We start from the raw sequence: 27,854 nt of genomic DNA, 5'->3' as shown, positions 1-27,854 counted from the left end.
GGAGGGGAAGAGAAATGGGCAGTGAAACACGGAGGGGGGCTGGAGAAAGGGGGAATTGCGGACAAGGCAGGTGAGAACTAAGGAAACCACAGTAACGACGCTGCTGTGGCTTCTGCGGTGACTGCTTCCACACAAGGAGCGTTGACAACTTGCCAGGTACCTTGTTAGAGCTTCACTTACATAATTTCATGTTATCTTCACATCTCTGCGGGGTTAGTGTTAGTGCCATTTTATCGAAAAGTTATCCGAAGCATGGGGACGTTTTGTAACTTCCCTAAGGTCTTAAGCTGAGAGGTAGCCGAGAAGGGATTCGAACGCAGGTCTGTATACCTCCAAGGCCAGTGAGGTTAAAATTAATCTCTTAGGATTTCTAAACAGGGTTGGTGGGTCTAAGGAGGATTCTAGTCCCGGTTTTTCCAAGTTTTGACCTTAGTTCCATTTCTGCGGTCAAATCCCCACGCTCCCCGCCCTTTCTCCACTAACAGCGTCCAGTCTCCATGGAGATCGGCGTGGGGCGGGACTTCCTGCCTCACGCGCAAACACTTCCGTCTCGAGCCGGAAGCGCCTTGGCTACGAGACCCAGTCTCCCGCGTGGGTACTTACTGGGGTGTTTGAGTGGCGGGACTGCGGCGGCCGTGAGTGTAAGTGGCTGGGACACCTGAGTCCGGCGCGGCCATGCTGACCCCCGCGTTCGACCTCAGCCAGGACCCCGACTTCCTTACCGTCGCCATCCGCGTGCCCTACGCCCGGGTCTCCGAGTTTGACGTCTACTTCGAGGGGGTCGACTTTAAGTTCTACGCCAAGCCGTACTTTCTCAGGCGAGTTCTCTGTGTCTGGCCCTGGAAAGAATGTATTTAGGGGATTGATTCATTGATTGATCTTTCATCTCTCAGTTACTCTTGAGATAACTGTTTACCGAGGAAAGAAGAAAGAGCGAGGGATTTAATGATTGCCTTTTCCCGAGATTTCCGCGGCTTCTTTCCGTGCTGAGGAAATGACCTCGTCAGAAGTGCATTCCACGTGTTGTACAAGCTCATTCCGTTCTTAAACTTTGTTAAATCCCACCGTAAAAAAGATTTCGAGCCATTATAAGACTTGGCGTTTGGGATCTTGTAACGTCTGCAGTTTCTGTCCTATCGCCCTAGTTCTCGTACCTTTTTACTGTTGTTATCGCCCTGCGTTGGTCCTCCTACCCTATCCCCTGCTCCAGGACGGTGCGCGCTGACTTCCCAACTGACCAGTCCTTTTGACTTTTATCAGTCGACCTTCTGCTTAAGAGTTGTGTCGACGCTTGGCGGGCCGCTCCCTACTTCCTGATATTCTCTCCTTTCTTTGCCCCCTTGACACCAAATTAACCTCGTTTTCCTACCTCCTCCTAACTTGTCTGATTTTGCCCTTTAGTTGCGGTTGTCGTCCGTTCGCAGTGAGGGCCCTTCATCACAACCTGTTTGCATTTTTTCCTTACAGAACCATAACAAAAGTAGCAACAGCTCCGTGGGCTCACTTTAACGCATAAAGTAAGGCGTATTATGTGTATTTGTGTGTATTATCCCATTTGACCTGGGCAGCGAGCGCTCCTTGGAAATAGGCCTTGATTGATATTAGCTTCTTTTTACAGAAGACACTGCGGATTTTTCTTCCTAAAACATTGTCAACCCCTTTCCCTTTCCTGCTACATAAAATCCATTCTCCTAATCTTTCTAATTCAAGTGTAGCTGTAGCCTACCTTTTCTGCCCAAGTACTTTCCTAATAAACCTTGCTCTTGAGTCAAACTGGTTCCTTCACTGGGTGGGAAACCGTTTTGCTCAGATTCCCATTAAGCCCTGACTTAACTTGCATATACTGCACTTTTCCTGTTTCTTTATTCATTTGTTCCTTTGATTTATTTATACCAGGCTGGGTTTTAGGTATTGGAGGTGTAGTAGTGTCTCATATAGTTTACATTCTAATGGGGAGAGAACAGCAATAAATGAACAAGTAAAGGTATGACTCCAAATTGTGATAAGTGCTCTGAAGGGAAGTGCACGGAAAGAAAATAAAGGGGATCCTGTTGAAATGTAAAGTGGCCCCGGGAAAGACTTTGAAGAAGTGATATTTAAGGCAGGACATGAAGAATGGGAAGTAGATGGTGATGGTGGTAGCAAACATTTAGTGAATTTTCACTTCAGGTTAATACTTTATGTGGATTATCTCATTTGATTTTAAGACAGTCCTACAACATAGTTTCTGTTGTTAACTCATGTCACAGATGAGGTGTCAGAGGCTCAGAGAAAAGATGTTAAATGTGATAGGAATGTAAAATTAAACAAATATAATAACAGGAGTTTCAAGGTAAAAACCATTTTGCCTAAGTTTGGGAGTCTTGATGAAGCCCAAATAAGAGGTTATTTGTGAAATACTTTAAAGAGTATTCTTTACACCAATTCATCCATTCCTTGAGTAGCAGGGACTGGGGAGTTGGGCACACCTGGGTCTCAGCACGCTTAACAGTTCTGGCCCTTAGGGCAAATTATGCCGTCTCAGTTTCCTAATCTTTACAATGGGACTAATATTAGTGATCGTCCAGAGCTGATGTGAGGATTGAGATAATGGATGCATAGTTTTTATTGCCGTGTCCATATGTTCAGTAAACAGTAGATATTTATTATAAGGGCCTATTGTTCTAGTTATCTTTTGGTGCATAACCAATCAAATAGTGTTTTAAATTTTTTTTTTTTTTTCAACGTTTTTTTATTTTTATTTGTGGGACAGAGAGAGACAGAGCATAAACGGGGGAGGGACAGAGAGAGAGGGAGACACAGAATCGGAAACAGGCTCCAGGCTCTGAGCCATCAGCCCAGAGCCCGACGCGGGGCTCGAACTCACGGACCGTGAGATCGTGACCTGGCTGAAGTCGGACGCTTAACCAACTGCGCCACCCAGGCGCCCCTCAAATAGTGTTTTAAAACAACAGTTATCTAACTCTCTTGCCCTGGTTGTACCTCAGGAATTTGGTAAGAGCCTGGCTGAGCTGTTCTGACTTGAGATCTTTAATTCAGTTGTAGTTATATATTGGCTGGACCTGGAACAGTGAGGGCCAAAGCAGCTGGGGACTGGTGGAGTGGCTGGGGCACAGCCTCTCTCTTTGTGTACTCTCAGGACTCCCTGTGTGGTGTGTTTGCATGGTCTAGTTTGATTCCTTTGTTGGGGGGGGGGTGGAGCTGAAAGTTTCAAAAGCCAAGTATTCCAGGGGACAAGGCAGGTTCATATCATTGATGACCTAACCTCAGAAATCACACTGTCATTTCTGTTCCATTTCATTGGCCCCAAGGCCACTCAGTTTAAACAACAACAACAAAAAAACCTAGTTAGTTAATTTTTACTTTAATTCCAGTATATTTAATATACATTGTTATATTAGTTTCAGGTATACAGTATAGTGATTGAGCAATTTTGCATGTTACTTAGTGCTCATCATGATAAATGTGCTCTTAATCCCTTTCAACTATTTATTTATTTATTTATTAAAAAAAATTTTTTTTAACGTTTATTTTTGAGACAGAGAGAGACAGAGCATGAATGGGGGAAGGTCAGAGAGAGGGAGACACAGAATCCGAAACAGGCTCCAGGCTCCGAGCTGTCAGCACAGAGCCCGACGCGGGGCTTGAACTCACGGACCGTGAGATCATGACCTGAGCCGAAGTCGGCCGCTCAACCGACTGAGCCACCCAGGCGCCCCTATCCCTTTCAACTATTTAATCCAGTCCCCGTCCCCCCCCCCCCCACCCCGTAACCATCAGTTTGTTCTCTTTGGTTAAGAGTCTGTTTTTTGGTTTGTCTCTTTTTTGTTTTCCCTTTGTTTTGTTTGTTAAATTACACATATGAGTGGAATATGGGATTTGTCTTTCTCTGACTTAGCATTATATTCTAGATGCATCCATGTTGTTGGACATGGCAAGATTTCATTCTTTTCTATGGCTGCGTAATATTCCATTCTAATATGGCTGAGCAAATATATATGTGTGTGTGTGTGTTTTATATATATGTATATACATATGTATATGTGTATACACGTACACACACACGCTGCAACTTATTCATTCATTTATCCATGGACATTTGCAAGCTCACTCAGTTTTAGGGGGAGGGGACATAGACCCCACAGTTGGGAGGAATGATGTGAGATGGGCCATCTTTGAAAATACAGTTGGCTACAGTACAGCATAGGTGAATAAAACCTCCTCGCTCCTCTGCTTGGGAAACCGAGAGTCTATCAGGGGTGGCAGATCTGTGAACAAATAGGATTTCACTCTTATGCAGTAAGAATTTAACTCTATACTTACAAAGAATTTAGGAGAAGAACATTGGTATTAATAACTTACATTTTTGGAATGCTTACCTACTTCAGAGTAATAACCTCTTCTTGCAGTAACTCTGGGGGAGATCTGTTATTTCTCACTTTTTACAGATGAAGTGTATGAGCTTCGAAGTTGATTAACTTATACAAAAAAAGTTGGAGAGGTGGCGAATGGCAGAGCTGGAACTCAGTTCAGATTCTGAAAGTGAAGTTAGTGTTTGTAACCATTAAAACAAGGTAGTTTATCCATAAACGGACTTCTTATGTTGGACTTAGAAAGGATTTTGGTTTGGAAACTGCATTGTAGCTCCAGGAAGCGTTAAGATCAAAGTTAACTAGGTTGTGAAGCCCTGGGCCTTTGGGACCTGCCAAGTTTTGTTGTTGTTGTTGTTGTTGTTGTTATTATAATGTTAGAATAGGAAGCATATGAATAGGAGATATGGGAGGAAAGGAGCCTCACATTTTAAGTTTGGAATGGAATGGAGCTGGTCTCATATGTGGTACTCATGAGTGTAAATTATTGAGTTGATGTCAGGCAGCCATGAAAACTTTTTCACTAGAAAAGTGACACTCTGATTTCTGTTTAATTTTTTAAAGTCTGTTTCAATGTTTATTTATTTTTGAGAGAGAGAGCGCGCGCCCAAGTTGGGGAGTGGCAGAGAGAGGGAGACACAGAATCCGTAGCAGGCTCTGGGCTTTGAGCTGTCAACACAGAATTTGATGCGGAGCTTGAACCCACAAACCCTGAGATCATGACCTGAGCTGAAGTTGGGCACTTAAACCCACTGAGCCACCCAGGCGCCCCTGATTTCTATTTTAGAAAAATTCTTTTGGGACCTCTGTGGAAGACGCGACTGAACCAGAGTAAAACTGGAAACAGGGAAATCAGTTCATTTCCTTTACAGTGAAAGGGGGAAAATCCCTGTATAGTAATAATGAGAGTTGAGAAAAACTTTTGTTTTTTGCTTTTTTTTTTTTAAAGTATTAATTTGCCCCAAATAAACAATTGGTTTTGTTGTTTCTTTATTGTTTTCCATTTTAAAAATGCTTTTGGGAGGGAGGGGAGCCATTTAGTATACCTTTTGGGAGCCCCTGCTGTATCAGGCACCAGGTATATTAATAACTCCCTTACTCATTAGGAAGACGAAAGTACTGTAGAAATAGTGATGACTAATATTTATTGTGGTTTTTCTTTTCAAGCGTTGCTTTTATTGGTGACTAGGGAGTATTCAGACAGAAAGATGAGGCAGCTGTGATTTCTTTTAGCTAGGGAAGAAATGTAAGTTATTTAGTTTGCAAGATGTTAAAGAAATGCTGAAGAATTGCCTTTTAAAATGGTTGATAGATTTCAGTGGTAAACGTACTATCATTGATGGTCACTTATACTCTGTAATTTAAGGACTTGATGTAACCTATTAAATCTGCAGATTAACCCTTCCTGGAAGAGTTGTAGAAAACGGAAGTGAACAGGGATCCTATGATGCGGATAAAGGTATTGCCTTTGGAATTTTGTTACTTTTTTTCTTTGGATTCTTCATGTTAGAATAAGTACATCATAATCTTTCAAGATACTATGGGGACCTTTAGATGTATTGCAAATGCACACTTCATTGTTTCTTAACGCCGCGTGCCTATTGTTCATGGATTTCTTGACAATTACAATTTCCTCAGTCCTGTAAAGTACTTCACAGTATTCTTTAAAGTTACTTAAATACCCTGTTTCTGTTTCCTAGGTGTTTTATTTTCTACTTCTTCTACTTTGAATAAGAGTTTAAAAGTTAGATTATGTGGGGGGTGCCTGGGGGGCTCAGTTGGTTAAGCGACTGACTCTTGATTTCAGCTCAGATCATGATCTCACGGTTGGAGAGTTTGAGCCTCACGCCAGACTCTGTGCTAACAGAGCAGAGCATGCTTGGCATTCTCTTTTTCTCCCTCTCTCTCTGCCCCTCCCCCGCCCAATAATAAATAAACTTTTTAAAAAAGTTAGATTATATGAGAAAAGATGTGGATGATTTTTGGAAGCTGCAAATCAAATTTTTCTTTTAAACTTTAAAAAAAGTTAAAACTTAATAACAGGTAAGTGAGAAACTGTTCAAAGGTGGCAATTAAAGGCCGACTGCATTTTCTTCTCAAGATTGATAAGCCCTTCAGTTTAGCTAGTGTCGAAACCATTTATTTTCCTTTTGTAGATGCCTCTGGATTTTTCTTTATCAGTGGATCTGGAATAAGAATACCCTGTATAGTCTTGTGTAATTTATTAAGTGAATATTTCTTGACCTCAGTAAACTAGGGTAAGAGAGGAAGGATGGCATGAAAGTTAAATGACAAAGTTATAACCCATAATACAATGTAATTAATGTGATAATGAAATATGAAACTGCCTTTCTAGGTAGTAAATGTGCTTTTAATTGCAGGGAAGCTGCATACTGAAACAAATTTATTAAATTTCAAAAGTACCCAGGGATTTAGGAAGCTGTACCTGTGGGTTTGGATTGAGTTGTTTTTGATGTATACTTGACTTTCATACAGCGTGGGTTTGAACTGTGCAGATCCACTTATATGCGGATTTTTTTTGATACGGTATTGTGTTGTAAATGTATTTTCCATACGATTTTTTTAAACAACAATTTCTTTTCTCTTTAGTGTAAGGGCACAGCATTTAATACATACAATCTACAGAATATGTGTTAATCAACAGTTTATGTTATTGATACGGCTTCTAATCAACAGTAGACTATTCATAGTTAGCTTTTGGGGGAGTCAAAAGTTAAACAGATTTTTGACTGGGTGGGGGTTCACATCCCTAAGCTCCATTTTGTTCAAGGGTCAACTGCATTGAAATATGTTTAAGTGCAATGAAAAAGGTAAAAAATATTTTAAATTCACAGTAGTAAATAATGTAAGAAGTCTATGGGGTAGCCTCGATGAAGTGATAAACCTAGTCAGGGAAAGGAAAGAAGTGCATAGGTAGAATTTGAGTCTGTCTTAGACTTTGGGGATATGTCTCTTGAGATCTCAGATAACTTTTTAAGCTATAATTGCTTTAAGATTTTGTGAATTTTTGAAATTGCTGCTATTCATTGGATTAGATATCTTGATTTTTCTTTCCTAGTTCAGAAATAAATCTTATAAGTAGCTATGGGCTAATTCTAAGCTACTGCCTTCTCAGGTCATTGAGTTTTAGAGGTTTTGGCTTGGACTTTTAATATTATCAGTAGGTTAAGGGGATACTGTGTAAGACTAAAGCATTCTGCAGCTTTAGCAGATTAATTTCTGATACAGGTGACAGCTGAATCAGTGATTCTGAAAAACCCTATTTGAGCCTTTTTCTTTTTTTTTCCAAGGTTTTTTTTTTTTAATATTTATTTTATTTTTGAGTGAGAAACAGCGCGGGAGCAGGGGAGGGGCAGAGAGAGAGGGAGACACAGAACCTGAAGTAGGCTCCAGGTTCTGAACTGTCAGCACAGAGCCAAATGTGGGGCTTGAACTCACGAACCGCGAGATCATGACCTGAGCTGAAGTCAGACACTTAACCTACTGAGCCACCCAGGGGCCCAAGCCTTTTTCTATCCTGATTTTTATTCACTATATAACAAGGGCATAATTTTGGAGCCCTATGAAATAGGAACACATATTTCTTGGATGTATTTGTGTGAAGTCTTTGATTTTTTTAATAGAGCTAAGTATAAAACAAATTTATCTTTAAGGAATTTTTACCATTCGATTGCCGAAAGAAACCCCTGGCCAGCATTTTGAGGGACTGAACATGTTAACTGCTCTTCTGGCACCAAGAAAATCCAGGACTGCCAAACCACTTGTGGAAGAAATAGGTATGTTTATTGTAGTTAAGAAGAAATAAAGATAAACAGAAAATTTGGAGTGCTTTGTGTTTCTGGGCGAAGAGGGATATAGCAAATAGGAAATGGGAGAAAATCCTTCAGGTGACAAGATAAGGACATCACATGAAAATAAAACTAGTTCATTTGGTGACATATAATTTTATTTATTATTTATTTATTAAACATTTATTTATCTTTGAGAGAGAGAGAGAGAGAGAGAACATGAGTGGGGTTCGGGCAGAGAGAGAGAGGGAGACACAGAATTCGAAGCAAGCTCCAGGCTTCAAGTTGTCAGCCAGAGCCCAACACAAAGTTCAAACTTGTGAACTGCAAGATCAATCATGACCTTAGCGGAAGTTGGACGCTTTACCAACTGAGTCACCCAGGTGCCCCGGTGACATATAATTTAAAGACAAAAAACACATTACTGACTCAGTGTGTCGGTCACATTTTTGGACCAGTTAAAACAGCATCTCTGTCTTTTGCAAAGTAATGGCCTCTTGAGCTTTGATCAAAAGTTTATAAATCCAATGAGTTACATAAAATGAATACCGCCTAGGTCAAGAAATGGAATGTTTCCAATACCCTGGAATCCTACCCTGTGCCTCCTCCTGGTCCCTTCTTCCTCCCTCTGCGGTGTTACTGCTACCTTCAGTTTTGCCTGTTTTTGAATTGTGTATATAACTCAGGCAGTATGTGTTCTTTTTTGTATGGCTTCTTTCACTTAATATTTTTCTGAGGTTTTTCCATCTATAGCTGAGGTTTGTTTGCTTTCATTGCATTTACTATTTATACATCTGACCCTTGAGGGCCTTCGGATTGGTTCCTTTTTTGGGGGGGAAGCTATGAAAAATAGTGGGGTTGGGGCACCTAAGTGGCTCATTTGGTTAAACATCTGATGATGGCTCAGGTCATGATCTCATGATTTGTGGGTTGGAGCCCCATGTTGGGTTCTGTGCTGACAACGGGGAGCATGGAGCTTGCTTCAGATTCTGTGTCTCCTCCCTCTCTGCTCCTCCCCCACTTGTTCCCGTGCCCTCTCCCTCTGTCTTTCAAAATTAAACGTTAAAATTTTACAAATAATGAGGTTATGTATATTCTTTTACATACCTTTCAGTGCATGTGGGCAGGCATTTTGTATACTTTTTCCCCTCCAAGTTGTACCTAGGAAACCCCGTACTTGAATAAATTAATATTTAACACATTCAGGTGCTTCTGAAGTTTCTGAGGGAGGAGTAGAAGCTGAGGATGAAGAGTTTGACTGGGAAATTGAACAGGTCCCCTATGAAGAGGTATCAGAAAGTGCTCTGAATCCACAGTACCACTATGGATTTGGAAATTTACGATCCGGAGTGTTTCAGCGGTTACAGGTACGGTTTCTTTCTAAAAGACCTTGTTGTATAGGGTTTTACCATTTTGATATTTTAATTTCAGTTCTGCTCCTACTTGGAGATCTTTAATGAAGATTATAGGAGGTGATGTATTCAGAGCACAAGTCACAGCTGCTTCTCTGTAGTGATTACACACGTTTGTTCCTTTCCATTGCATTGGTGGTTCTGCCCAGTCACACTGTGCTTACAGATGTCAGATGTCCTGTTACTTTCTTTTTTCTCCACTTCATTCAGTATTCTAGACATGAAGTTTCCAAAACACAAAACGGAACTCCTCTTTCCTCATACTTAACTGCAAATCTTTGTGTTACACTTCTGAAAGATGAAAATGATTACATGATGTTTTATAAATATAAATGAGAGAGAATGTTCCCGGTGAGAATGAATTTGTGTCTTTTGCTCGAATTGTTTAGTTCTTGGTGTACAGTAGGCACTTGTGTCTGTTTACTCTTGGTGGGGGTTGAATGTAATCTCTTGTTAGAACCCAATCGTTTGTCACTTAGGCTAAAAAGGAATGACATCAGTCTCTCTTCCTCAAAAAACATAGGGAATTCTGCTTTATTTTAGTTTATGGGGGGAGAATGAAATGGAGAGGAGAGATTTTGAACTATTTTGTACCTGTGTTGTTTTATAGAAAATGCCTCCCTAGATTGTTATATGATGGAAAGTATTTCTGAACCATTAGCTTGGAGTTTTGTTTCGTTTTGTTTTGTTTGAATTTTAAATGAAAGAAATCGTAACAGACAACTTTTTTTTTTTTTTTTTTTTTTCTTTTCAATCCCTATCTGGGCAGAGGACATGAAATCTCTTTAGACTGTAGTTTATTATAGTAAGACATATTTGAATTTACTAAAAAAGGGTTTACCTATGTTTTAGTCCCACTTCTGCTGCTTAGATTTGGGGTGATAGGCCAGTTATTTGATCATAAACAAGTTTTGTCTCCTCTTTATCAAATAGGGATAAATTTACTCATCTACTTTGTAATAGCATTTAGAAAACAGGAGATGCTGCATTATAAAAACTCTTTGAAAAAGAATAGGATGCTAGAAAGACTTCTGCCCATGAAAAATATAAAATGCTCTCCAGACTCTTTGAAGAGAACAAAATTGGGATTTACTTGAGCAAATAATGCTGATTAGATACTCCCTTCAAAACCCTTATATGCTTTTTTCCCTGAATTACGGTCTCTCCATAGTCTCTCTCCCTAACCACATTTTCTGGTCATCTCTGAGGTAGTTAGAGTCCATTTTGTCTACAGCGCTAACTACAGTGAATGGACCTCACCTGTTTAGCTGAGAGCTACTTTGTGGTCCATCACTTGGGGTTTACCTGTGTGAAGCTCTAAATGAATGCTAATACAAGTCAAGCAGGCCAAGTACAGATTGTACATTTAGATGGATCATCATTTCTGAGGCGACGGAACTTGGTTTCTTGCTGCTGCCGTTGAGGGGAGAGCATTTCAAGGGATTTCTGCCAGGTTGGTGAGAAGATGCTGGAATGCCATAATGTAAGCCTAGGCCAAGTCCTTTAGGTCCCAAGTCCTTATATCTGTTGGAAATGTTCAATAAGTAATTTAGATTTATTTTAAAAAATGTTATGAAATATTCTCTGTGTCTTTCTGAATGTCTTAACTAAGGCACCAAATCTTTGGGCACCTATCACCCAGCTTTAAAAATAAATGTCAGCATAGTTAGAGCCCCTGATTACATCATTCTGTTTCCCCTCAGAAATGAAACACTGAATTTGATGTTCATGATTCTCGAGCCTTTAGCTTGATGATCTAAAATCATTAAAATGTTCAAATTTTAACTGAATGAGCATTGCTGTTCTAAGCTGTTTGAATGCATATTTTCTTCGACAGAGGAAAAAAAGAGAGCCACGGATATGAACCAACCCTGAGGGGTGATGTAACTGGTAACTAGTGGTGCAGGCTTATAACCCATGTCTGTAGTAACGGGGTAACAGAAAGTTCTCAAAGTAAACATTTTTGTGTGTTTAGTATTGTGACAAAACCTGATCTGAATCGATGTCTTTATTATTATTTTTTTTAACATTTATTTTTGAGTGGAGAGGGGGAACAGGAGGGGCAGAAAGAGGGAGACAGAGGATTGGAAGCAGAGTCTGCACCGTAAGCGCAGAGTCTGATGCGGGGGCTTGAACCCACAAGTTGTGAGATGATGAGCTGAGCCAAAGTCAAGTCGGCCCCTTAACCCACTGAGCCACCCAGGAGCCCCACCGATGTGAGTCTTTTATTAGTTTCTTAAATCCCGCTTAGTGTGCATATTGACAGATTTTGCCAGAGAAATAGTAATACATTTGAATACAGGGTGCTGCCCCAGATTTAGAGGGGGTTAAATAAAATATGTAATGGGTGTGTACCAGTTAACTTTTCTAAATTCTTTAAAAAGTCTGAATGCTGAAGTTCACTCCTCTCTAGGGGGACTTGAGTAACAGGTACTGGACTTCCCTGTCTGTGCATCAACAGCCAACAGCTACTGACTATGTCCCTGTGCCAGGCACTGTGCGGGGCTCTCGTGTCTATCTGTTCCATCCTGGCATCGTTGCTGTTACTTGTGCACCTTTTACCAGTGGACAAACCAGTAGATGTAGGTACTGGTTTTTCAAAATGATATACATATATTTTTTTATTGAATGATTTTTTTTTTTTTAAATATAATTTATTGTCAAATTGGCTAACATACACTGCGTAAAGTGTGCTCTTGGTTTTGGGGGTAGATTCCCGTGACTCATCGCTTACGTACGACGCCCATTGCTCATCCCAACAAGTGCCCTCCTCAACGCCCATCACCCATTTTCTCCTCTCCTCCACCCTCCCCTCAAGATTATATGTTCTAATGAATAAAACTAGAAGTTTGTGGTATTCTTCATGACCATTAAGGAATGAAAACTTTCAAAAATCCTCTGTGAACCAAAGGACACCCTCTCTGGGGTATTAACGTAGGTGTGTTTTGTGCGATAGTGGCCCCCAAATCTCACATAATTGGTGTTCCTTGCAGAGTTGTTCTGCTTTCATGACTGCTCTGTGTATGACACCACTACCCTGTGCTTAAAAACTGAGTGATCATTTGACTAAGGTTAGTGGTGTGGGTGTCTTTCTGCTAGTGAAGCAATGAGAAGAAGCTGGAATGATTACTGCCTAAATACCTTTGAGAACATCTCTTCTGTTTTCAAGTGATGGACTTAAGAAACATCAGCATTTTCTCAAAGAATGTTTTCTCACAAGTTTAGACTTTCTCTCATTCTGCCTTTGGATGAGAAAATATCCATGAAGTTTTGTTGATGGCTCGTATTTTACTAGTTTTTCCAGTCTCTTTTTTTCCCCCCCTTAAGTGAAAAATAGGTTTATTTTCTTTGATGATAAAAGCGATATATATTCGTTATAAAAATATAACAAAGAAAGGAAACATCATTCGTAATTCCAAGACCCAGGTATCTGCTCTTAATCGAATAATTTAATCCTTCATGGGGGGGGGGGGATTTATAGTCGATGTTTTTTTTCCCCTCCAACCATGTACACGGCATATGCTTAGAAACTTCCATATTTCATACTGATAATGAGAAGAAAAAAGAAGTGCTATTTGCTGAAACATTCTTTTTAACGTATCTCTCCCCTCCCCATCCCTTTTTTTTTTTCCTTTTAAAACCGCTGCCAGCCGCCAGGGCGCCTTTGGAAAACTGCCCCGGCTGCTCAAAGTCAGGGCCTCACAACCGGCGTCAGGCAGTGGGGGCTGCCAGGAGCAACCATCCCAGAGTCTCTGGGCACCAACCCAGCAAGCTCCCGGCACCACCGCTGCCAGCAGCCACAGGACGCTGGCTCGCCGGCCCTTTTCCTTCCCGCAGCTGCACCAGGGACCCGAGGCTGTTGTCTCTAGGAGGCCTACTGGCCAGATGTGCACACAGTTCATTTTCTCCCTGGAGGGTCTCTGCCATAGCGATGCCAAAATTTAACATAAGCCTGATTTTCATCCTGCATGACCTTTTCTTGGCAATACCCACTTTAAATGGTTCGACTGACAGTGGCCGTAGCAGAATCACCGCTGTTCTGGTATGGCCGAACATTTCCCATCTTCCTATCTTTCTACCTTTGGTTGGTTGATGCCCTAGATGGATTTCTCTTCCCCCACGCTAACTTGGCTTTGTAGTTCCTTTTGGTTCCTCTTGAGAGTCCGGTTTGAACAGGGCCACTGTGTATGACCGTGCGTAGGACGAGCCTGGTGGGACTTGTACTGCTGGGGATGTTCGTGTTCTTTGGGGTACAGACTGCATAGCTACATGTGGAGGCCCTGAGTCTGGAAGCAAGAGGGGAGAGGAGGGAGAGAGGAAGGACAGCTGCATTCTTACTGTCTAATTCTTACTCTCATGAGAGCAGAGACCTGGTGTGTATATTTATTTCTGGATCTCTAGCACCCCAGGCAGCCCCTCATACAGTATTTGCTGAATGAATGATTTAATACTGAAGGCCAGGAACAGTGCCAGGGATACAGTGAGGAAAAATATTGACCAGACTCCTGTCCTCATGGAATCTTCTAGTGGGAAGCTAGTCCGTAATCCTGTAAACAACAAATAAACTAGAGAATTTCAGATAGTGACAAGTGAAGGAACGGTTGGGGTAATGTGGGAGACTGTGGGGTACTCCTTTGGTGAGGATGCCCAGAGAAGGCCCCTTTGAGGAGCGACATTTGCACTGAGTCTTGAATGGTGAGAAGTGTATTGTAAATGCAAAGTCTCAGGGTTTTAGAAAGGGAAGGAAGCCTGATATGTGGCTTGGGGGATTTGAGCCAGAAGAGGAAGGTAGGAGGTGGGCGTGAAGTATAGGATAGGGGCTAGATTGTGCAGAGCTGTGGGGAAAGTCTGGGTTTATTCTCAGTGCAATTAGTATTTTGAAATGCCTGTGGTTCCCTTAGTCCGTTTATCCTCTGAAATGTAGTTACCTACAGAAATTCCCAGATTCTACCCCATTTGTGACCTTATATCTGGTTCAGGTGAAGTAATGAAGCAGCACATTTTAATCCCTATTTTTCTCTTTTTATTGCTACTGGCAAGTGAGGACGTGGAAGGGGAAGGAGGACAGGTATTCCCAGTAGGAAGTTGGACAGTGAGTGCAGGGAACAGCATGGAATAGGGAGACACAGAGGAAAGAAGCTAATTATTGAATGTATTAAGCCTTGTACTTGATGCTTTACTCGTATTATTTCATTTAATCCTCATAACAGCCTGTGGTAGACAGAATGATGCTCCTTCCCTCCCCATTCCCTGGCATGTCTGTGTGTGCCAGTCCCTGGAACATGTGAACATATTGCATTATGTGGCAGAAGGGACTTTGCACGTACAATTAAGTTAAGGATCTTGTGATGGGGAGATTATCCGGCATTATCCAGGTGAGTCCTGTCTAATCACAGGGCCTTTATAAGAAGGAGGTAAGACAGTCAAAGTGAAAAGAGAGAAGGCCACATGATGATGGAAGCCGAGGGAGGAAGGGCATTGTCATGGGACATTTTTTTAATACACCTGCCAAGAAATGAGGAAGCTACCCTCCAAGATGAAAGAGGCAAAGCAACCGATTCTCCCTTAGAACCTTGAGAAGGAACCAGCTTTGCCTTTCCTTCATTTTAGCCCAGTGAGACTGACTCTGGACTTGGGAGCTCCACACCTATAAGAGAATATATTTGTGTTGTGTTAAGGCACTAAGTTTGTAGTAATTTGTTATAGCAGCAAGGGGAAACTAGTCCCCAGCCTCACGGTGGAGGTGTCACTAGACTCGTTCACAGAAGGGAGGGTAAGATTCAGGGAGGATGCACAGTTAGACTGGAGCTGAGGTGTTTATTTTTTTTTAAATTTTTTAATGTTTATTTTTAGTTTTGAGAGAGAGAGACAGAGCGTGAGTGGAGGAGGGGCAGAGAAAGAGGGAGACGCAGAATCTGAAGCAGACTCCGGGGTCTGACCCCGACACAGGGCTCAAACTGAAGAACTGCAAGACCATGACCTCAGCTGAAATTGGACGCTTAACCGACTGAGCCACCCAGGCGCCCCTGGAGCTGGGTTTTAATTTCAGTTTGTCTGGCTACAGATTCACATTTTTTCTGCTTCATTGGGCTGCTTTCAGAAGTGAGTGAGTGAGTGAGTGAATGAGTACATGTATGTATGTGCAAGGAACTCCTTGGGGCTAGTAGGGAACCAAATGTGTGACTTAAGGGTGCTGGGAAGAAGGACTTGGGGTCTATGGGCAGGAAACGGCTCTCATGGTAGCCATCTGGCTGACATGAGTCCAGTGGGCCCAGTACAACTCGACCTCTCCTCCCAAGGCCTACAGTCAGCACCTTTTCTGGCTATGTGCCTGGAGGACTTCATTTCAGGCAGGTGAGGAAGAGGGGAAGAGTCCAGATTGTCCTGCTTGGGGGAAGAGATGTTTGTGGTGGGTTGCAATGGAACTCTGAAAGCATTTTTTCATGGAAACATTGCCACAGGGTTGTATGCCCTTTGAATGGAGAGTACTCTATTTAAAGTTTATTATAAGTGGAATAAACTTGTGGGTTACCATGAGCACATAAATACTGGTTTTAATATTATTTCTATAGGGAAATATATTCTTAATCTCCCAAAAGTGAATTGTAAGGGAACTTTTGGAATGCAAAATTTTATTTGGGGACAGCCAAGAATCTGGTTTTTGCCTGGAATGTTTGTAGTTAGAAGTATTAACGTATTCTGGACGTGACATCCAAAAAGTTTTCTGGGCCCTTTCATTGTATTAGAATGTGCTTAGGTTAAATGTTGTTGATATTACTTGAGCTAAGTGGATTGTGATAGGAATGAGAGAATTTTTTTTTTTTCAATGCAAAAATTTGGATTGTGTGGGGAGTGTTTATCTTAGTGTCTCCTTGGCTCCTTTAGCTTATTGTAGCTCATTTCTTTGTGGTGAGGTTGCCTCACGGCTCTCGACTTTAAGCTCGATTATTAGGCACTAACCTGTCATTCCATTTGCCAGTCTGTTTTCAGTTTCCCTCCATGACTCTCTCGAGTAATTTCCCTGGATTTCTTTTTAGTTAAGGTTCTTTAAGTTTCTATACTTCTCATTTGTGGTCAGTAATTGGAATGAGGAGGTTGAAAAAAAGATGTCGCTATAGGGATATTTTGCATTGTATGAGGTTTTTTGGCTTCATAATTCTAATAATAATAAAAGATTATATGGTTTCCTAGACAGTTTTCCTACTATACCTATTTTCTGTAGGATTTGACCTAAGAAACATGCTCTGTATCAGTGTGTGTATACATCAGTGAAGACTTTTATGGTAAAATTGAATATCAATTAGGATTAGATTTTTAAGTTTGCAGATAGAAAGTCATGTGCATCAAAATTGCCCTTAAAAATTCTTAAATATGCTCATAAAGTAGAACACACACAGTTTTATATGTAAGTTTTATTTGGAAATCCTTATTTGAGACCAGCTGAGTTAGTCCTTAGGAAGAAACAAAAGGAAAGTCTGCATGTAGATGTTCAAAAGTGATTAAAGAAGACAGTTTTCAGTGATACAAACAGACTTTATTTAACGCTTTAGGAAGTGAACAGTCTTCACTGGGAGACTTGGAAAAATGGGTGAAAGGCAGAAAATTTTAATGGGATAAAGAATAACAAGGAAGAAAGATAGGAAATGTCTGATTGGCCAAGGCCACACAGTCAACCCTGTTTGGGGTAAGAGGGAACCAGGAAGTAAGCATAGCACCCAGGGTTGGCCTGGCTTCTGGAGACTGGCTGACTGGGTCTAGTGGATTTCTGGTCGAGCAGAGATTTATGGGCACACAAAAGTTATCTAAGGTTCTGTTTGCTAACATGGCAGGAGCATCTCCATCTTCCAGTCTAGAAATGTATTTAGGGGCGCCTGGGTGGCTCAGTCAGTTAAGGGTGCGACTACAGCTCAGGTCATGATCTCACGGTCTGTGGGTTCGAGCCCCGCTTTGGGCTCTGTGCTGACAGCTCAGAGCCTGGAGCTTGTTTCAGATTCTGTGTCTCCCTCTCTCTCTGCCCCTTTCCCACTCCCGCTCTGTCTCCCTCTGTCTCAAAAATAAATAAACATTAAAAGAAAAATTTAGAAATGTATTTAAACATGCTGTTAATAACTTTAAAATCTCTAGGAGTAAATGGGGAAGAGATGGAGAATTGAATGTTCCTGTTGCTTGCAGGGAGTTATTCTGTTTTTTGCTTTTTGTTTTTTGTTTTTTGTTTTTTTAATGATGAATGTTCAGGGGTGCCTGAGTGGCTCAGTCAGTTAAGTGTCCACTTCGGCTCAGGTTGTGATCTCATGGTTCGTGCGTTTGAGCCCTACATCGGGCTCTGTGCTGACAGTTCGGAGCCTGGAGCCTCCTGTGGGTTCTGTGTCTCTCTCTCTCTGCCTCTCCTCCGCTCGTGCTCTGTCTCTGTCTCTCTCTCAAGATTAAATATACATTAAAAAAATTTATGATGAACGTTTATGTCTCTGATATATATTGATCACTTGTTGTACGAATTAAATGAGATAACTTATGTGAAAACTTCTAACAGGGAAGCAGTAGGTGTTTAACAAACATTTGCTGGATTTGAATCTACATGTCACAGGTAGTATTACGGCCTGCTGATCAGATTGTTCCTTTGTTTTGGCCTGTCGTGCAAAATTAGATTTTTCGATGACAAAATAGGAGATAGCAATTATTCTTTCTTTTCTGGGTGTTCTTAGGATGAATTGAGTGATGTTATTGATATTAAGGATCCAGATTTCACTCCTGCACCTGAACGAAGGCAGAAACGCCTGGATGCTGAGCTGGCCAAGTTTGATCCTGATCATTATCTGTGAGTATTGAGTTTTTTGAGCGTTTAATTGACCTGACGTTGATTTGAAAATTTTTGGAGTGCCTTTTTAACTATGCTAGGCCTGTGGTTTTGGGATTCTTGAAATTAGTGATGGCTCAGAACCTTAATTGACTTTTGAATTAACCTACAAAGTGTTAAGCCTCTGTGATCTTTCTAAGATATCATTCCAGCATCGGAGAACTCTTAATGTACTTCTTTAAGTTTTTCCTTGCCAGGCTTAAAAGTAGAACACTGCATTCGTGAGAATATTTATAGTTCTTCTCGGTAGACTTTTTGTTGTAATTAATGGTCTATGTAAATGAAAAGATGTTTCAGTTTTTTTTTAAGAATTTGAATCTACATTTACTACATTTCTTGGCTGATCCAGGGTTTTACCAACACTTCATCTCCGAGCACCTGTAACTGAAGATCTGAGTCTAATTAACAAATAATTGTTCATTGCAGTAGGGTATAAATAAGATCTAATTTTAAGTTTTGTTGTATTTCCCATCTGCCTTAATTGTGTCTTTTGCCATAATGTGTCACTTGCAGGCTTGTATTTGCCTAACAAACTTACCTAGTTGATGCATAGGTAAATAATCACTTGAGCATTGTGATGTCTCTCATTGGCCACAAAAGCAGTACTTCTTCCAAGTAAGGGATTGTCACCTGGCTTCTGTGGATACTCAGTTCTCTTAGGATGTGAGTCCTAGGTTGATGTAGGCCTCAATTATTATTCTTCCCAAGCTCTGGGCCAACAATTTCTAAACCGTTATACATGCAGCTGTAATCATCGTATTCCCTTATATTTGTATAGTGCTTTCAGCTTATCAAGTGCTCTCAAGTGATTATTTAAATCCGTTTTCACAACAGTTGGGTAAAGAAGGTTAAGGGACTTGCCCAAGGTCATACCACTACTAAGTGGCTCTGTCAGGACTTGAAAAGAGTCTTTCCATTTGTCATTTTGTATTTCCTTTTCATGTACACTATTTCAGTTTAACTGCTGTTACTCTTGTGATTAACATTCTATCTCCTGTGACACAGTGGGAGACTAATTGGAATGGCAGAAATATATCTTGTGATGTGCAAATGCATTGAGTGATGTGTAGTGATAAATGGTCAGAACTGTTCAACATCCTAGGGGGAACTGGGTAAGAGCAGGGTATGTTATATTTTGGAGGACATCTGAGAGATTCAGCTCCATTTATATTGCCATTTCTAATTACCTTTATCTCTCCAATTGTGGCTTTAAAGGTCCACTGAAGAGTAATTTGAAGAAACCTATTTAAAATCATGCTGAATATTTAAAGTGGGAAATTTCATTGTCAGCAAATTTCTCGGGCCAGCATGAAAACAGAATGAGCTTTACAAGAGTAAAATTTCAAGTGGGAGGGAGCTTAATTAGAAGAACTGCCTATCTCTTCTCTTCTAAAACTGGAAGAATAACGACATGGCCTGAGAGAATTAGGAAATTGGAATTTATAGTTAGCAGTGTGATATTATATGCAGCCCTTATTTTTCTCCATCTTCTGTGTTTCTTTATCCAGAAGCTCATTTTCTTTAATAGTATGCATGAGCTATTCTTTCCATTATTTAAAGAAGAGTTCTTACACGAGTGGTTTAAATTTAGTCATGGGCAGGTCAGAGAGTGGGAGCTGTGCGGTAAAGGTTCTTTGTGACTCCTCCAGTAACAGTAAGACTTTGGCTAATTGTAGTTTTTGTGTTACTTCTTACCCATTATTTATATTGGCTGACTGACTCACCCAGATGTGTTAATGCTAGTGAAGTCCAAGTAAAATTCTTTTAAATTTTCAATTAAAAAAATTTTTTTTTTAGCTCAGTGCTTTTTAAATTGTTCTTAATGGTTAATACAGTGGAGGAAAAGGTTTGCTTCAATTTTTACCTACCATGCAGATAATACATTGCGTGTATCATGTTAGACATTTATTTACGTGAATGTAATGTACATGCATAATACATAATATACGTCATTGTGAAGTATATGAGACTTTCAAGTTGTGTGACTTCTTACTGGTCGTGATGTCTCGTCACGGTGTCTGATATTTTACAGGCTTAAGGAAAACTAATTTTAATTCTATCCTAAGCAGAACACAGTGAGGTAAATTCAGTATATAGAAAAATTCATACCTTTCAAAGGCACATATAAATGACTTAGGATAATAATTATTTTTTAGGTCTTGTGTTGTAAAATCTAGAGGCCATTCTGTGATGTTATTCCTTGCTCTGTGTTTTGCAGCCCAGCAGAATACTGGGCATATAACAGATGATCCATAAACATGCATTGTTTTTGATTGTCTATTTTTTGCTATTTGTAGCTCCTTTTGGGCATTATTTTTACACTACAGTTTGTTGAAGGTATCTGGAAACATTCTTTAATAGGCCTTCCTGTTTTGCCTATCATAGCCAAGTTTTCATATTTCTCTTGCCGAGAGTGGTTTTTCTTTCCTTCCCTAGGCATATTGTTTTTTTTAATTGTCAGCATATCTTTTACCTGAACCAATTCATAAATCTGCCTATGTCCTTCTTTGGGAGAAAATAGAAGAATTGAGTTAGCATTCTAAATATCTGTGAGATGAGAAGAGGTACAAAAATGATCCCTAGCATTTGGGGTGCCATTTTAAATTGTAACTTTTCAGTGCTGTAAATTTGTTTAAGAGTTTGATACACTCATGTGGCTTTTGGATTAATTGAGGAATGTCAAGGCTCTGAGTACTAATGATGAGGCTGGGAAGAAGATCACTTGCTTCCAGCATGGCTCTTTATTCAAAATGGCAAGCTTAGGAAAAAGCATTAGAGGAAAATCTCATCGATTTCTTCTTTCACATATGCACTAATTTGTTCAACAAATCCCAGTTTGAATGAACTGCATGCCAGGCAGAGTCACACATACTGAGGATTCGTGTGAATACCACAAGGTCACTGCATTCATGGGGCTTACTTTCTAGTGGGGAAGGAGACAAGATTTGGATTGTGATAAGTGCTCTGAAGAAAAGTCATGTTGTTAAGGGTTTGGAGAGCGACTGGGTATTTGCTGACCTCCTCTGCTGAGTGTCCAAAATTGAACTCATCATTTTTACCTGGAAAGTCTTCCTGCATTTTCTGTTCGGTGGAGTGTACCATTTTTCACCCCAGTCACTCAGGGTAGAAACCTGGGATTTATCTTCGACTCCTTTCTTTCTCCACACTTCTAATCCATCCAGAAGTGGTACCATTTATCTCTTTGCTGTTTCCTTCACTCAGTCTCTTTCTGGTCCTCCTGTATGTCTGGCTTAGTGCAGCAGTCTCATGACTTCGTATTTGGTGTATCCACCTCCAGCCTGGACTCCTGCAAATCTATCAACCATAAAACCACCAGTATCATGTCTTAAGTACTGAAAGTGAACATCTGCTTTAAATCTTCACTGGGTTCTCTATCAATTAAAGTATATAAACTTCTGCCTCCTTAGCATGGTGTAGAAAGTTCTCTGTGATCTGGACTGTGCTTACGTCTGGAGCTTCTCTTTTGCCTGTCCCTGTCTACCCTGTACGCTGCAGCAGTAATGAATTTTAGTTATTTCTCTGCTTGTACCACGCCACTTCTTGCACACTTTGTATTCATGATACTCCTGTGACAGCTGTTTTCTCCCTTGCTCCACCTGGCTTGGATAACTTTTATCTTTTAAGACTGGGCTCCGGTGTCACCCCTGGCACACCCCCTCTCAGACTGGCAGAGGAAGCCCTGATCCTCAGGGCTTCCAAGTGACAGATCATCTTGATGTTACAATATTCTCTCTTTGTATCCATTCCCATTTCATTGTGGAGCCCTGAAGGGTCAGGAGTGTCTTACTGATCCTCATCTCCCTGATGCTGCATTTTCATGGGGCACTCGGTAAATGCTCATTGAGTGAATGACATTTAGAAACTTGAAAATAAATTCATTTTGGAAAGTAGAACATTGGTCAACTTCAGATCTTGTTCACAAAACTCTTGAACCATGGGCAGTGTAAAGGATAAGCCATTACATTTTCAACTATTGGGACTATATTAGTGAGATTTTACTCAAGAGTCATTTAAACATTTTGAAATTTTTAGAGGGAGGGCGTGGAAGTGGTAGATTTTACAAGGTCTTGTTTTGTTTTTTTTCCCATCACTTCTTCTAGGGAGACCCAGAATCATTTTAGATGGGCTCTTCAACTCTTGACTTAAGTGTCGTCAGCCCTCCAGTACGTGGAGTCCTTTTTTCTCATTCTCCCAAGTTCTCTCTGGGTGATTGTGTGTTCTCCCTTGGCCTCCGTCACTGTCTAAATGCCCACAATTCCATGTGTCTCTCCTGAGCATCAGATTTGTGTGGCTAACTGCCTATTGCACCAGTCTCTGTATGTCCTGCAAGGATGTCTCAAACTCAGCCTGTTCCAAGCGGAAGTCTCCAGCTATTCTGTTTCGTGTCCCTGTGTTCCTGTCTCGTCAGAGGGCACTGTTGTCCACTGAACTGTCTCAGCTGGAATGCTGGATATAGACCTTGACTCCTGGCCCCCTTTATGTCTACATCCTAAGGATTCTAGCCTCTGACTGTAGCTCAGATCCACTTTGCTCCATGTCCATTGCTACTACCCCCTTCCAGGCCTCCATGATTTCTGTGCTCTGGGGCTTGCTCCTAGACCATGTTCCAGACCAGTGAGAGCAGTGGGCCAAAGCACACTGATATGAGACCCATATGTAAAAGGTTTTAAGTGTCTAGCTGTTTTTAGTGACAAAAATCCACTAGATTTTTTGGACACGGCTTACAGTGTTGTCACTACAGCGTATTGTTTTCAGCTATCCTCAACTCCCCTTTGCCCCCTTAAACGTGCCTTCTTGTTTCCTGGCCTTTGCTACCTATTCTTGGAGCCAGAATACTCTCTCCCACCTGTCTTAGTCTAGTTAACTGTTAATTGTCATTCAGCTGTTGGCTTCAGAGACCTTCCCTGTCATCCCAGTTTGACTTTGCCATAGATGCTCGTACTGTTAGGTCATAGTAGTTACACAGCACTTATATTGTGACTGCTGGGCCCTCCTATGACACTGTAAGTTCCGTAAGGACCCTGACTGCATGTCTCTTATCAGCCGTGTAACTCCAGTGCCCAAAATGGAGTCAGTACTACTGTTGGCACAGGGCAGAGTCAGTACTTCCTGTTGACTTTTATTAAAGCATTTTAGCTGTTTACTTGTAGTACTTATCTTTTTGAAATATCTGTCATGTACCTGACAAAAATTGATAATTGACAATTACTATTTCAAGATCATTGCTATTCAGTTTTGTCCCATATGTACTTTTATTTCCTCAAGCATAAAAATGGAATGTTTATATTGGTTAATGGCTTGGATTCTGGAGTAAGACTTAATTGGGTCCAGATCCTGGCCACACTTCTTACTGGTTCTCTGACCTTGGCCACGATATACAAGTTTTCTGACCCTCAGTTTCCACCCATGTAAAATGGGAGTATTAGTAGTACCCCCTGCCTATGGGGATGGTGTGAAGATTTAAGAAAGTGATGGGTGAAAAGTATTTAGTGTAGTGCTTGGCATGTATGAAGAATTCAGTAAGTTATCTGATTTTCTAATCAGAAATTAACTCAGTTAATAACTCAGTTATCTCAGTTTCTAATTTTAGAAAGATTTCATTATCTCAGTTGAAAGAAAAAATATTTCAGGTCATAAAACTATCAGCTAGAAAATCAACCTGTGAAAACAACCAATTCCTTGAGTTTCTAATTAACTGACATATAAATGAATTTTTCACCATGAGTTCTACTTTTTTGTTGTTCTGTTCCCACGAATACCAGTTTTCAGCCTTGAATGCAAGGTGGTAGAATTTCTGAATAAATGTCCTCCAGGAACCTATTTTGAAGGTAGCAGTTATTTTGCAAGTTAAAACCCAGAAAGTGAAGTACACGCAAATTAATTTTCTCTCCTTTACAAATGTTGCTTTGTTCTTTTCCAATAGTTTTAAGCCAAGGGACTATTAGGACTAGCAGAGCTAAGTAAGAGAAATTGCATCTTGGTAGAAAGTATGAGGGCGCATGCTAATAAATGGTGTGTGTGGGGGGGTGGGTGGGTGTGCAGTATCTCGTATTTCCTTTTGATTATTTTTTTTTCCTTTGGTAGAATTAAAAGATTCTTTCCTTTATTGTAACCTTACCAGAACAGGTGGTACTTAAAAACCTAGCCCAAGTTCAGTGCTTCAGTCCATTTTGTGTTCAGATTTGCCTCATTCCATGCCAGTGCAGTACGGGGGTGGGCCTTCAAGGGAAGGACTGGTCCTTTCTCCACTTTGTTTCTGAGGAGAGCAGAAATGTCATATATCCCTTTAGTCTGACCCCAGCTTTCGTTTTATGGTGATTAGTGACCACTCAGAAAGTGAACACAGTGCTCATTTCCTTGATCTGTACTTTGAATTAACAATCTCTGTTTCTAATACCAAACGTAAGGAGTTAAGATAAAATTAAAAGAAAAATGAAACTCAGCTCAATTCTATGTAACAAGCTCGTTGACTGTTTTCTTTCCAGAGCTGACTTTTTTGAAGATGAGGCTGTTGAACAGATTTTGAAGTATAATCCTTGGTGGACTGACATATATTCAAAAATGATGGCCTCTTTGGGAAAGAGTCAGGAGCAAGAAAATCATGCTGCATTAGGTAAGCAACTCAAAATTAGGCTCATTTATTTCCCGTCTTCCCTGTTACTAAGCACACAGTTGTAATTCTTTCATGGAGGGAAGATATTCTTTTGGTTTGCTAATTTTGGAAATGGAGTCTTCACCCCAGACTGGAAAATGCTACCCGATAATTAGACTGGTCTTGGAACAGTGTTTTGAAGTATAGTTGAATCATTGGGATCCTTTTAAAAATTTTTATTTTTTAAGTAAATTTAGGGACATGAACACACAGGACATCTGTAATAGTTGAATAATCTGCTTAAAAGATCTGAACATTCCACTGTAGTAAGGGCATTTGAGTATTAGCAACGGTGGGAAAAGACCTAGTTTTCATTCCCTTTGTCTGTTGATTGAATTGGATATGTCCTCTCCAAGTTTTTCATGATATTACGTCTGTATGTTAGAATTATAACAGTTTCAGATAGATCAAGAGTAGAAGGCCCATGTTTTGCGGTATACTGATTTGGCTTTTATTTCTGTATTAAAAAACAGTAATCACTCTTAACAGTTTTAGGGTTTTTTCAGTGCATATACCAACATCTGAATATTAGCTGTAAGAAATTTATAAACAGACTCACACGCACTCTGTTCTTTCTTGACTTTCTCCAGCGTGTAGCACATGTTGTACCTCTTCCATGTCAGGCACTTAGGGTTCTTCCTGAGCTTTTAATAGCTGCCTGGTATTCTGTTGTATATTTTTATCATGATCAATGGACATTTGGGCTATTTATTACTGATGGGACATTTGGGTTGTCTACAGTTTTTTGCAGTACCTTCTTTGGCCACTCAGTCTGAAGTAGCTGCAAGTCTATTGCCTAACAGTACTTTGATTCTCTACATAGTAACGCGGTCGTCTGTCGTTTGCTGTATTTCTGTTGTCTAGCAGAGTGCCTGTTGTATACTAAGTTCTTGGTAAATATTTATGGAAGAGATAAATACTGTACAAAGTATTTTTGTAGTTCGGTTTTGTTAGAGTTTAGGTGATTTCTACCAGATGGAAAAACTGCTGCTTTAATCTTTTATAATTGACTACTGCAGTAGAGAAACTCATTTATAAATAATGGCTCTTGTTACATTCTTTTCAACAAATCCTTGGTTTTATATTTGATTTGAGTTTAAGAATCTTTCAGAGACCTCCCACATTATATTGACACATTTTCAGGTAGAGGATTGCTAACACAGTTGAGATAGGTAATTGTATATGCCACGTAGGTCTGCTTAAAATGTCTGCTCACTCTGAAATCATCAAGGCTGTCTGCTGGTCTCAATCAGTTTCCCCAAATTTGGTGCAGTGTTTTGATAAGGTGGTGCAGGTGGAAATTAGTGGTTGTGTAGTTAAGTTTTCTGTCCACAAGGGTGAGCTAGTTGCCCTAAAAATCAAGAAAAGGCATTACCTTTCTTTGATTTAAATTCGAACTTGCTTCACTTGGATCCTTTGTAGCTTGCTCTAGGTCCTGTTTTCTGTGAGAGCCAGCCTTTGAGTTAGTTCTCTGTGTGTAATTGTAACAGAAGATTAGACTAGTTCTTCCCTTTAACCACTGCCTCTCCTGTCCCTTCATCTTCATTCCACCTGTGACATGTATCCCGACTGGTGCTTAGAGAACAATTGTAGCCTGCTAAGCTAGTATGGTGATTCATTTTAAAAATCACCTTTAAAAATAGCAAGGACTTGTGATCTAAGGTAGAAGAACTTGAGCTCTGTGTTGTTGTACAGAAAGTACTTTTCGTAATGTGCCAAGTAGGGTTAAGGGTGGAATATAAGCTAAAGATGGGGTTCGGGCTTTAACACCTTGCTCCATCACAGGCTAGTTGTGTGATCTTGCAACTTGACAGGGTTGCTGTGGAAATCTTATACCTACCACATAGAGTTGTCTTGATGACTGCATGAGATGATGTACTTGAAATCCCTAGCATGTTGTAAATGTTAGAGGTTATTTTTGTAGACTAACATCAATGGTGGGAGTGCCAGAAATTGAATGGCCTCTCTGTGAAATTAAAATTTTTGTACATTTATGAAGCTTTAGGGGGAAGTTTTTTGTTAATGAGATCTTTCTTTTTTTAAAAAGTTTATTTTTTTATTTTTGAGAGAGAGAGAGAGCACGTGCATGTGAATGGGGGAGGGGCAGAGAGCGAGCCAGAGGGAGAGAGAATCCCAAGCGGGCCCTGTGCTATCAATACAGACCCTGATGGGGGGCTCCATCCCACAAACCATGAGATCATGACTTGAGCCGATACCAAGAGTCAGACATTTAACTGACCGAGCCACCCAGGTGCCCCTGTCTTTCTTTCTTTTTTTCTTGGTCAAGTATTGGAGGTCCCCAGAATTGTGAAAATGTTTTGAAGTGTGTTCACCCAGATGATAATATGGACAAAAAAAAAAAAAATAAACCAAGAAATAAACTTTCAAGTCCTTAGCCTACTCAAGGAGCATGCTCGTGCTGTATTTTCCCTTCCACTTCCTCTTTGTTCTTTGCCTCCCTGGCCTCCTTCCTTTCTGTGTTACTGCAGTGGGGTGTTGCCAGGCAGATACAGCAGTGCGAGTGAGGGCTCTACCTTTGATTCAGTCTCATCATAAAATAGTAAGCTAGATTGTTTAGAATTCCAGATAAGCCTTAGATGGTGAACTTTGCTCCCTGTCTTTGCCTCAGTTATGATTCCTTTGATTTTATGATTCCTATGATTTTCATTCAAGGCCTGAGTTACAACATGGAGACTTTTATTAATGATCCCAGTCTTCCTCCCCAAAGGCTTGTAA

The 27,854-nt window shown here is 40.5% G+C and overlaps 1 protein-coding gene across 2 annotated transcripts in view; it reads left to right on the top strand.

Annotated features, from left to right (window-relative positions):
* Positions 1–557: 557 nt before the first annotated feature.
* Positions 558–27,854, top strand: part of SHQ1 (SHQ1, H/ACA ribonucleoprotein assembly factor) — a 103,961-nt gene continuing 76,664 nt past the window's right edge. The window contains exons 1-6 of one of the 2 annotated variants that reach the window (XM_060631561.3): positions 558–818; positions 5,765–5,829; positions 8,045–8,167; positions 9,386–9,546; positions 18,294–18,406; positions 24,952–25,079. In XM_060631561.3, coding sequence (XP_060487544.2) covers positions 676–818; positions 5,765–5,829; positions 8,045–8,167; positions 9,386–9,546; positions 18,294–18,406; positions 24,952–25,079 — 733 coding nt within the window. In that variant the 5' untranslated portion in view covers positions 558–675. Of the gene's footprint in view, positions 819–1,280; positions 1,518–5,764; positions 5,830–8,044; positions 8,168–9,385; positions 9,547–18,293; positions 18,407–24,951; positions 25,080–27,854 lie in introns of those variants that run through there. The other variant, XM_060631563.3, reaches the window with a different exon arrangement.

This window comes from Panthera onca, chromosome A2 (genome assembly GCF_046562875.1).
Source record: "Panthera onca isolate mPanOnc1 chromosome A2, mPanOnc1 haplotype 2, whole genome shotgun sequence".
NCBI lineage: Eukaryota > Metazoa > Chordata > Mammalia > Carnivora > Felidae > Panthera > Panthera onca.
Note: the sequence above shows the minus strand (reverse complement) of the source record. Positions and strands in the feature narration are given on the sequence as shown.